Source organism: Hippocampus zosterae, chromosome 4 (genome assembly GCF_025434085.1).
Source record: "Hippocampus zosterae strain Florida chromosome 4, ASM2543408v3, whole genome shotgun sequence".
Taxonomy (NCBI): Eukaryota; Metazoa; Chordata; class Actinopteri; order Syngnathiformes; family Syngnathidae; genus Hippocampus; species Hippocampus zosterae.
In genome coordinates this window covers 9,127,486-9,140,080 of record NC_067454.1, presented here as the reverse complement: position 1 = coordinate 9,140,080, position 12,595 = coordinate 9,127,486, and the positions used below count along the sequence as shown (strand labels likewise).

General features: G+C 41.9%; 1 protein-coding gene across 4 annotated transcripts in view; it reads right to left on the bottom strand.

Moving 5' to 3' along the window:
* The window catches only part of LOC127599169 (SH2 domain-containing adapter protein F-like), an 86,737-nt gene that overhangs the window by 54,057 nt on the left and 20,085 nt on the right, over positions 1-12,595 (bottom strand). For all 4 annotated transcript variants that reach the window (XM_052062896.1, XM_052062895.1, XM_052062897.1 and 1 more), the window contains exon 2: positions 11,749-11,881. In XM_052062896.1, coding sequence (XP_051918856.1) covers positions 11,749-11,881 — 133 coding nt within the window. The remainder of the gene's footprint in view (positions 1-11,748; positions 11,882-12,595) is intronic.

Genomic DNA, 12,595 nt, shown 5'->3' with positions numbered 1-12,595 from the left:
CTCCAGCACCCCCCGCGACCCTAGTGAGGATCAAGCGGTTAGGAAGATGAATGAATGAATGAATGAATGAGTCCTTGAATTTCCCTGTTGAGGATTTTTGTGGGGGAAAGTCAATTCATGCATGGAATCAATCTTCAAACATGGGATTGAAAATGTACGGATGTAAACCAGGGGTCCCCGAACTACGGCCCGAACTACGACCCAGCCCTCTAACCCTCCTGTTGTCCATGGGTCAAAATGACCCATCACTGTGTTAAAAACGCCCCAAAACCCCCCTAAATTATCGTTTTTTACCTTGAAATTTTATTACTTTTCCAAGATTGTCCCCAACTGCAGAAAAATTGAAATGTTTTTATTCACATTTCCATGGAAGCTGTACAAAAAAAAAGTACAAAGGTGGTCTTCGGGGCAAAATGACCCATGACGCAAATAGGGTTGAAATCAAAGTCACAAAGTTATTTACATACCATAGAATGTTTCAGTGTTTTAGTTGTGTCTCAAATCAATTAGTAGAACATGTGAACAAGACTGTAGCAGACATAAACAAGACAAGATAGGTGGTGTTCTCGTAGATGCCAGAACTCTTTTCTTGTGGATTTCAAGGGGCTATAAAGAGAGAGAGTTGTTTAGTTATTATTTATTTCCTGTTTTTTCTGTGAAGAACTCAGAGAGGGTTATTTAGTTATTATTTATTTCATTAATAGTGTTATTATTTGTTTCCTGACTTTTTTTTCTGTAAAGAACCTGGAAAGGGTTATTTGGTTATGTGTGGCTTTCTGGGAAACAATAAATTTTTTAAGCTCCCCTACGATCATTGATGTTACAAACTGACACCGGCCCCCCATCAGAGAAGGGAAAAGTTATGTGGCCCTTACAGGAAAAAGTTTGGGGACCCCTGATGTAAACGATGTCGGAAAGTTTTGAGTTGAACACCACAGAGAACTTTTCAAAATGTTGGGCCTGATAAATCCATGATCGCTTTGAATATTTCAGGTGAAATTTAAATCAGCAGCACATAGCGGTTTTCTACAATGACCTGCATATGGTACGAGTCCAGCGAGAAATATTCGCTGCCGTGTCGAGGTGATAATGGCATGCAAAAAGAGGGGGGGGGGGCAGAAAGTAGGAACCTACTCACACCTTGTTCCCATCCACTTTTGTTCCCGCCGGTGCTATCCTCCCTCTCATAATGGAGCGCCTCCAAGACCTTAATGAGACTCCTCAGCCATACACACCATATCAAATTAACCAGCTGCACCATCCTATTACAACCCTCCCCGAAACCCACAGCAGCCAGCCCCCAAGTAGAACCAGCGCTTCACCTCACCGCACCGGCAAGCCCATTCCATGATTGATCAAATGGAATTGAAGTAAGGACAGTATGGAGCCGAAGACAGAGAGACAGACGGGCAAGTGGGCAGACAGACCAGTAGCCATGAGAGCCAAACTAAAGCTGTCCACAGTTTTTTTCCCGCGATTTCCCTTTCCGCAGAGTAATTATTCTCTTGATGGAATAAGTAATGAAGGGAAAAGGTCACATGGAGCTGTTGTCAAGAGTCTAATATTCGTCGGCGATGAAGCTGCCAAACATTTGGAACAGAAGAATATGCATGAATAGGTCACCAGCCAACAGAGATAATTGAAGCGATTACATCAGAAATACAATATGAAATGATTAGGTGAATACTGTCTAACAATTTAGAAATGGTTTGGAAATAGTGTCACCAAAAAAAAAAAAAAAGGGCAAATGTGCAGTGTTCATCCTTTATCATTCTTGCCAGGTATATTGACATCTGAAATGGTCCATTCTTGCAAATTTGCATGACAGCAGTCCAAACTCCAATGTTTGGAGTGAATGTCGCAAAAGCAAAATGCAACGGTTTAAAAATGAAAATAATTTGATGCTCGCTAAAATGAAACTTTGAGTTGGCAGGTTAAACTCAAATTTGGAGGAAGATATGGAATAAAGGCCTCAGACAGCTTGAAGAAAAAGCTTCTCACACATACCTCATCCTGTGGTCACGCTGCAAACAAATTAAAAATGAAAAAATGTAAAGAATAAGCAAAATAAACAAACTCCCCTGGCTTGCCATGCATTTTGCTGTTCAAATTGAAATGTTTGGAATAAGCCTTGTAAAAAGAAAGAGCCAATGAAAAAGAAAAACACCTAGCTAGCGTTAACTCCTTGACATTTGCCGAATGGTCACCTGACAATTTTTGCTGAGGTCCATCGTATTGTGCAACTCTGCCCTCGATATTTCTCGAAACAGTAGGAACTTGAGGGCATTCAATTTCCCCACTCTTTATTGTTTCGACGATACATTGCTTAGTCGGGTATGTATGACAGATTAGTGCACGGCGAACACCATCCTCCAGTTTAACCGCTTCTTGACACTTGGAAGACACACTCCACTTGCTCTGATAAGGTCGTAATCTGGTACCGGTTTCCTCATTAATTTGCTGCCTTAAAACCGAGTGAGAGTCCAATTTACACTGGTGCAGATACAACATTCAATTAGCGGGTGCATGCGTCGTGCATAAAGAGGAATGGATAACTGTGGGAATCAAACTGTAATAATAAGGGCCGAATTGCCCAAGGAGGACAGATTACGGCACGTGTCTGAGGAAGTGAAGGTCATCCTTGGGTAAATGTCACAAATAAATTGGCTCCTGGAGAGAGCGAGGGGTTGTTTTATAAGACAACAAAGCCTCCTGTAAGGAGCTTAGCGCATAGTCTATGGAAGTGAAAACAGGATTCTCAGGCGGCTGCCTCCGGGGTAGAATGATGGAAAGTGTGTGTGCACCGAGGCAAACATGCAGTACACACACAGTCGAAAAGAAAGGAAGTCAATCTTCGAAATGAGGCAGGGAGGCAAAAGAAAAATGGCTGGTGAGGATTCGGTGAAAACAAAATCAAGCGGAAAAAAAATGTCAACAGGCGACAGTTGAGACGGACAATGCGGAGCTCTGTCACACAGAGAATTGTTTCATTTTGCACAGAACCGATAGATGACGGTTGTTGTTTTGTTTTGGGGGGGTTTTCCCCAAAAAACAGCACAGCATCCTACACCCTGGATTGATCACCAATCATAAATAGGGCACCCATTGAGACAGACAAGCATTCACAGTCTCTGAATGGGAATCAAAAGTGTGCTGTACCAACGTCAGACAAGTTCATTAGTACAACTCTGAAAAACTCCTGACATAGGAATTCCCATTAACGAGCCTCAATCCAAAGCTGACAGCTGGTCAATGCTTAATCATTTAGCCTATGTCATTGAAGGATTCACTCCTCAAAAGAGGATGCGAGGACACATTCAACTCCTCATAGAGCTTTGATGAACATGGTATCTTTGGCCGGTGAGATACACATTGCCCAAATAATCTATCACATAGTTGTCAGGCTCTTAGCAGCTGTATGGACGGAGCCGCCGACCATGTTTAACCTCATCACTTAGCTGTCAAATATCATATAACCTGCGCACAATATAAACAAAGAAGTACTCTGGAGGCAAGACAGAGAGGAAGTTTGCATCCTCGCCAGCACATTCCTGCTGGCCTCCAATAGGCAGTGCCAAGCCAAGGATGGATGGATGGAATGACCGAGCTCCGTGCCTTACAGCTGGGTTGCTGAAGAGGATGAACGAGTGTGGGGGAGATTACGTAGCCACATTGGCACGGCTCACGGTGGGCTGGAGTCATTCATTTTAAAAGGAAAGATTAACGACCCCATTACATTATACCCCGTTGAGGGATGTAGCGGTTTGGCATTTGATATAGCAGGCATTGATACGTGCTTCGCAAGATAGAGGTTTACACAGCTGCCGCGCTCACACATCCACACATTCCTGCGGGTCATCGGATATGTCAAGTATCCATTCGCCCTCGAGTGCCCGCAAGTCGGAGCTTGCGTCTTGCCGTCGCAGGCAGCTACTTGACTCCAGTTTGACTAGTGAATTAGCAGCAGAGAAGCAGATGGCTGGCACGGATAGCATCATGAACGTGTGGGTGTACGACGAGTGCGTAAGTCTGCGCTAAAAGTCGAGCGAGGGCGTCAGGCGTGTTGACAGTAGGCCGTGCCAAAGCTCTCTTTCAGCGTGATGGTGTCCCAGCGCAAGTCTTGCAAGCTGCAGCTGCTGGGGTACACGACAGCAACAGATGCAAACTCACAAGTGGGAGTGTAACGGAACGCCACAAAACCATGGTTTGGTATGTATCTTGGTTTTAAAGAGAGGCTTACATTTGGTATCGTGAGAGAACAAAATGATCGTTAAAAAAATGCTTTTCTTCTGCGCGAGCAGGACATTTTCCACATAATGTCTTGGAAAAGTTTGAAAATGTAACCAAATGTATTCACTAAACCAGAATGCAATGATATCAGTTTTTCATGAGTGTGACAAGTACCTGCATTTGACTAGTTGTTATGCTATTACGGCTTGCCACTGTGATGAAAATTGCTATTCTAATCTTGAACAGTTGAAAAACACAAATCAGAACCTTGTCTTGAACATTGCGTGACATTTTAACATCCAACTGCTCCAACAGTTTTGCCGCACAGCTCAATCTAACAAATGTTGCGTCCATTTCATTATGTGGTGTCTCAGTCTGAACATCAGACGACACATGTCGACCTCACAGTGCAGAGGTCGTTGGTCCCGGCTCTGGCCTTCCTGTGTGGGGTTTGCATGTTCTCCCTGGACCTGCAAGGGTTTTCTCCGGGTACTCCGGTGTCCTCCCAATTTCCAAAAACATACATGGCAGGCTGATTGAAGACTCCAAATTGTCCCTAGGGCTGAGCGTGGGTGGTTATTCGTCTCTGTGTGCCCTACGATTGACTGGAAACCGGTTCAGGGTGTCCGCCACCTACTGACCGAAGACAGCTGGGATAGGCTCAGCACCTATCGCGACCCTTGTGAGGATAAAGCGGATCGGAAAATGGATGGATGGATGAGCATAACTTGGTTTCAATCTAGTTTTCGTGTCACTGTAAATGTCCCAATGCTGTATGTTGCTCTTACACAGAAACACATTTGGCTTTTAGATATTAACGAATAAAGAGAAGACTGAATTCTGTCAGACCTTTTGTCTTCTTAACCTTGACTGTCAAAGAGGATAGTCTGAAGCATTTGTCAGGAACATAATTGAATCTACAGTCTCGTCTGAAAGCTGCTGCGCTTGAATCATTAATCCACCACCTTGATACTCAACAAGGTGGCAGCACACAAACTAAAAGAATTATTCGAGAGAGACATATTTATGAAGTTTGGTGGTTAATGTCTCAAAATAGAAATCTCAGCCAAACGCGAGTGAAGAAGCCTGTGATACCTGTGTCTGGGTTTTTAGTGAAATGCCTGGTAAGTGTGCTGTGCAGCTTCTGAGCATTTCTGGAGCGTGAAGTTATGTAACCAAGGAAAGTCTGATGACAGCGAGATTGGATGAAGATCTCACAGCAGTAAAAGGAGACTTATTTAAAATAATAATAATAATACTGTCCCGGTGTCTGAATAACCACTTGACACCTGAGTTTTTCTTTCACAGAAATTAATCTGTATTGAGTGAGCGACTGTAAACTATGGTCCTTCTACTGCTGGACACCATCACTAACTGTTCAGATTGACAAATTCTGAATGCTCACTTTTCTCTTTTTCCATGTCATTGTCATAGACAAAATACAATGACGGCATACTAAGAGAAGTGAGTGCCGTACACCTGCTCTGTCATTATGGCACACAGGTGTTACATCACCAGGTCCAGCCTGTCAGATCATTGTATAATAACTGTCAATCAATGGCTGGTGCTATGATGTAAAAGTAACACAAGTGGGCAGACTGTTTCTTGGAAAATCAGCAGTGATAAGCTCCAGCAAAACCGCAACCCGGATGAGGATGACAGGTTTGGAAAATAGATAGACAGAGGGATTTTGGTATCATATCTAGAAAGAGAACAATAAAATATGTGGATTACGTTCAAAAGGCCGCAAGACATTCTGAGTTGCTGGTATTCCCGGCATTGGATCTGTGAGGCCAACAGCATTCTCATGAGTCACGGAAACTGCTAACTCCATGGCTAACAATGACTCAACCTCTTGGCACTGGATGCTCTGCATCACCGGGAGTGTTCCTGTTGGACACTTGCAAGGATCTTACACGCCAACATGAGTCAACCATTGTGGAAAACATGAAGGTTTTGCCCTACTCCTTGGACGATAACCTGCTGCATGAGAACAAACCAATATTGACAGAGTCTGAATGGCTAAAATAATTCACACCACTGGTGTTACTTGCATTGGACACGCTAAAAGAGAGCGGCAAAAAGTGCTCACACTCTACTCAAGCAGATGTACAGTGAAGATTTGCTATTCATAGAAGCTGGAAAAAGTAACAAGCCTATTTTACAAAGTAAAACGAAAGTAGAAAGTACAGATATCAATTTCCACTTGTATGGAATAAAAAAAAATAGATAAAGAGAAAACTCACACATTTTTTGTGCTGTGCCTGAATGAGTGAGTGAGTATGAAGGGTGCGTGTGTGTGTGTGTGTGTATGTGTGTGTGTGTGTATGTTCATTGGGAAATGGCCTGACGCAACGCTACCCAAGAGTACTAGAGCCGCCCCATGTACTTGTCAGCACAAGTCTCAACAGCTTCAACAATGTCATTGGTATCGCAGCATATGTAAGCAGAATCGCATACCTCTACCAAGGTGAAACAAACCTACAAATTTTAAATGGGCCTGCTACCTGTTGATAATCTAACCCAGATTTCATCTTTGGCATGAGCGAAATAGGACATGTTTACAATGTTAACAGTAAACATGTGTACAATCTGCACCAATCTGACACTAACAACAACTTCATCAGCCTGACATATAAAACACTTCCCGGCTGGGAGTCATATATCATTTTATGTGGAAATACTTTAAAGTACCCATGCCATTAAAACCCAATTTTTGCCACAGTTTATTGAATAGAAATATCTGTGACATGGTTCAAATTAGACATCTATATGGTTTGTCGATTGGTTGCAATAGGCAATAAAAATTGAAAGGCTCATAAAACGAACGGATGCGATAGGTCCGCGACTCATTTTTCTAGTATCTGCACACTGACTGCTACACACCCACTCAACTCAGAGAAAATGGCTAAACCACTGCACAGCCAGATCGCAACCTTATTACAGGAAGCGTTCTGGTCGATCAAAGGGGACGAGTTCAAAAACATTAATGAAAGGGGATAAAATACTAACATGCAAACAGTGAGTATAGTAAAATCTCCCGATTACAATTTTAGAATAGAAACTGCTGAGGCAGATCCACAGAGGTTACACACCACGTAATTATTTCAAAAAGTGTATGACACTGTTTGAAATGCCCGCGCGTTAACTGTTGGTATGCTAAAATGTCGAACGGAAAGCCCTAAGACAGATTGATAATGATTTCACACCATACCCTTTGCTATTTCAAAAAGCTAATGAGACTGGATAAAATGCTTTTGCAGCTGGTATGCTAACTTATTTTGTACCACCTTTTATTCAGAACCGTGAGAACTGCTTTGTGCAACCATGCATCTTAAACCAATGGTGATGAAACCCAACCTCCAAAGCAAAGGGAATAACAAACCAAAAAAGGGTGTCTCTTCCGGCATCTCCACCTGTGATTAGTTCGTTGATGTGGTATTCCAGGAATGAGCAGAATGACAGCTGAAGGTATGTGTGTCACTACTACTGAACACAACAGTGTGTGTGTGTGTGTGCGTGGGTTGGGTGAGTGATCGCGCGCAAAATAGCAAACTGAGTACATAAGCGATACATCTCATTACACCGCGGAGTTGGGTACTACTTCAGTTTAGCTTTGATCAAATTTTAACCTGCTAACACTTGGTATGCTAACATGAAGCAACATAGCAATGCAAGTACAATAAGTGCTACAAATCTTTAACAGGGATTTTACATCATGGCCTGTAATTACTGCTGGTTGTGTTTCAAATAATAATTTATTAATTGCTAACATGCTAAAACTTGGTATGCTAGCACTAAACAAAATTAGCAAACAAAGAGCTACAACAGATCAAGAAGGATTTTATATCATAGGCTATAGCCATGCTAACAGTTGGTCAGATGATAGATGGCATGTTAGCATTATCAGTGAAAAAGTGTTAAAAATGACTCAAACAATATTAATGATTTTATATCATTCCCTAGGCTTCCACTTGGTAAAATAATAATAATAAAAAGTATGATCGTAACATGAGTCCAAAAACTGGAACGTTGATTAAAGATTTAATGTCATCCATGGAGTCAGGTACAATTGTAAATGAGAATCCATCAAATGTGAACGTGCTAGCAGTCGGCATAGTAGCAATAAATAAATAACTAACTCTGGAATCGCACACATTCAAAGTTGACATTGTAATGGCTGACGCGTATAGACACGACAAACACGCCAGGCATGGTGGGAACAAGTAGACCTGTACACATGCAGGAAATCTACAGACAGGCTGGAGGGTGTGGATGTCTTGGCATGACTGCAGGTTGACCTCAAGCTAGCTCACTCAAAGGGAGGCCGGGCTGGCGTTTTGAGCTGAGAAAGTCACGACATGCCCGTCCAACGTGTCCGTAAATCAAGCCAGAGCGTCAGCAGTCTTTGTGTATTTAAGGCGTGTGCCTTGTGTAACGAAGAAATTATCATTGCATTTTAAAGCAAATCTACTTTAACTCCCTTCCCATTTTATGCTTATTTTTTGAAAGGGCAATTAAAGGATTATTCACTCCCACTCTACACTCATGAATTAATTGGATTTTATATTATTTTTTTTACAACGCTCCATCTTTTTCTACACTGTTGAATTTTACACGTAGAGTTCACTTTATGAGAGAGTTTATGGATGACATGGCTATGGTGCTAACTCAAAAACTAGGCTGGACATTAACTGTGAATAAGGAAGTTACAATTGGTGTTACTATGTTCATCTCGGGCTGTCCGTCTGTCCCATCTGCAGAAAATCACACACTGGAGATTGATGTACACCTATTTATGTGTTTTATATTTGTGGAATTTGCAAGGAATGGATGCCTTCTAAAAATGACTCAAACAATATTAATACTGGTTGTCATTTAAAGCCTAAATACATAACTACATGAGTCGATGGTTGAAAGTTTTTTTTTTTTAATGAATTGCACTTATGATTTCAAAGCCTGAGCGCGCAAAACATGAAGCTTCTGTCAAAACTGTAGGAAGGATGCGTCGTAGGATGAAAACAAAAACATATCTCATTTTAGAAGAAAGCTACAACATTGACTTTATCACATCGACAACTACTGCCATCCTAGTTTAATGTCGGCAGGCAAGCAAAAAATAAAAGTGAATCTAGCTCAATTTAAAACTCATTCGAGTGCTGCCACAAGAAAAAAACAGTTGCTGTGATTTTTCTTCTTTACAGCCACCAGCAGCTAAGAGAAGGCTATAAATCTTTCTTTTTCTCCCTTCTCCTTACTCGGCTCGGGCAGCGGCGGGGCCAGGGTCAAACTAGTAAGACAGATGAAAACAAGAGATTGTCTGGAGGCCACGAGAGGAAAATTGTTGAGGAGAGACAGAGAACACGCTTTTTGTCAAGCTTTAGATCTGTGATGGGACTCTGTGTCAGAAGCTGAAAAGGTGTCAGCTGAGGTATTGAGGCCCCAATAGTCTGAAAACTACACAACTACACTTCTAAAGATGTTCAATTTGACTCAGATAGTGGCTAATCGAAAGACGGTACTGCACAAGAGTGCAAAGTTTTGTTCTTCGCCCTTCTTGGGTGTTTTTAGTCATACATTTTGGGGCTTTATCATGCTGCAGGATGCATGACCTGCACATTGTGCGACACAGGGTAGCACATTCCGCTTCAGATTGCCTTTATAATCTTGAGATTTTATCGGCTCCACAGACTGAAGACATCCTGTGCCAGATAGAAAAAAGAGGCTTCTGAATCTACCCAGGCCTCTGTCATGTTTCACAGTGAACTTAGTGATTTGTCAAAAAGCTCCATATTTATATCATCTTTACAAAGGGCGGGCTCTCAGAAGAGTTATGGACTGTCAACACTGTATTTTGGCAAATTTCAATCTTGATAGCAAGCTCGGTCAGTGGCCAAAGAACACACTGGGCTGACCGTGAAACCTACAGACTGAAATTGGGACTTCTTTGCTTCATCCGGCACACATCAAAACTATCTGGAGCAAAATGGATTGCCCATTGTGAGAACGCTTGCATTTCACATGCATGTAGAGAAGAAACAAACATTTACACTTAGATACAAACCACAATTTAGAGTCTTCAATGGACTTAATTTACATAATTTTGTAATGTGGGAGGAAGATGGAATACACAGACAAAAAGCATTGCAGCCATGGACCGAACATGCAAACGCCACACAGGAGGGAGGGGGTTGAGATTTCAAACCTGAACCTCCGGACTGTAGGTGTTGTTCATAACCACTACACTGTTTGTGTGTTTGGTTGGTTGGTTGGTTGGTTGTTTATTGTTTGTTGAACATGACCCATACTCATAGTTTCCCAGGAAAACAAAAGCCATGTTTTGTACCATCTTTAAAAATATTTGCGATTATATTTGCATAATTGTTGGGTTGTTTTTTTTGTTTTTTTGGTCACTGCTCACTCGGCCACAGGATGAATGTGCAGTGTGACAAAGCAGTGTGGAGAATGTGGTGCAGATGAATTCTTATATGAGGACACAACTGTTGTGGTCTCAGGAGAAGGAAAAGAAAATGTCTTCCAAGAAACTCCCAGCATGCAGCCGCTTCTATGTACCGGTAATACTTCAGAAAATAACCCTTTTTCAGAACCACTCTCGACCTTATTCCTCTGTTTTTTTTCTTCTGTAAATCGCTTCGAGGCGGATATCATATCATTCCTAGCAAGTCGCCGCTTTTGAAAATGTTTCCAAATCCTCAATGACACACATTTGCTTTCTGCTCTGCTGCACCTGTCATGTTAAAGCAGCACCGGGCCATCTGAGGTGCTTTGGTGAGTCCCAGCGTGAAAGAGTGTGGCGAAATTACATCGCAACAAGAACTCCACAAAGCATGCATGTTCAAGTAACAGCACGGACAGAGATACAAGTAATAGTGGCAATGCAATAATTTGTTTTGCCATTGATAGGCTATGGTAGTAATTGATTGTGGAAAAATAAGCCCCTCATGATGCATCATGGAAAAAAAGAAACTTATGATCCCAATAAAATAATGTAAAAGAAAAAAATGCAATAAAAAAGTTTTTTAAAATAAAATAACCATGGAAAAATAAACAGTACAATAAAATGAAAATAATACAAAATTAAAAAAATTACGATAGTAAAAAAATTAGAAAATAAGATAATTTAATGGCATCAATAGATATTCCCCAAAAGAGAAGCCAAAAATAATTTGTGAAAATTTTACAATTAGACTTGACAGCAATATGGGGGTGTCAACTATAGAATAAATATGGAAGATAGATATATTGCTCTCTGATCAAACGGAGTTTCATGGCTTTTAATAACCAATAAATTAAAACAGCCACTCTCCACAAAATTAAAGATGAAAGCAAAGCACTATCTTTCTGTTTTCTATTTTAAAAAAATAATAAATCAAAGTTTCATGGTGAATTTACGTACATAAACAGCATGTATCACTAAACTTTGACTGACTAAAGCATGAATGCAAAGATATTCCAACTGCGGGCATCAACAATGCGACAAGACATCATCACACTTACCCGCCATCATCTTCTGAGCCTCGTACGGCTCCATGTATCCATCATTCTCGGTGGTCACTTTTTCCGTGGTGGCCTGCGTGCCGCCGGCCTGCTCGGCGTCAAACGGGTCGGCGTAGTCCTCCAGGATAATGAGCTGCGAGGGGAATACGACAAGGGGAAAGTTGAAATTGCGGCGAACTTTATTTTTCTGCTCTGTTAAACACGATGAGGTGTCAGGAGGGTTGCGATGACAGATTAGGCGTCATGCGCACTGGACATCTGCAGTTGGGCCGCGAGATGAAGCGATACATACGCCGGTATGCTCCAGCACACCACAATGTCCCAACTTGGAGCTTCCAGCACGCTCTCTCTGAAAATGCTGCTCGGCCTAATTATATGACAGTGACAAGCCCACTTTTCAAAAAGTAGAGGCTTCGAGCTGGCCTGCTGGATTTTCTTAAGACAAGCAATTTGGCAGATTTATACCCGGCCAGCCGGCCAGCAAACCCAAGCTAATTGCAGTCTTGCGCAGTAGATGGCAATTAAGCGGACGTCCTGAGACCGAAGGAACACGGCCCAAAACTGGAAGGAACACAGTGTACATCTATGGCGCCTCCGGGGGGGGTGTATTTGCATATGTGAAATATTTGCTTTCTTCACCAAGACACAGCTTCTTAAAAAGTAAACACTTTGAAAGAATTGCAAGGCCCACCGGGAGCCATCTGTCCTCTCAGACGTTGGCGCTAATAGAGAGGTGTGAGCGGAGGAGTTTGTTCTTGCTGTGAGGGAATGTTCTCTGTTCCGACTCCATATTATTTTATCTTGACATTGACTGCTCATACAGACAGTGTCGCATGGCAAATGCACA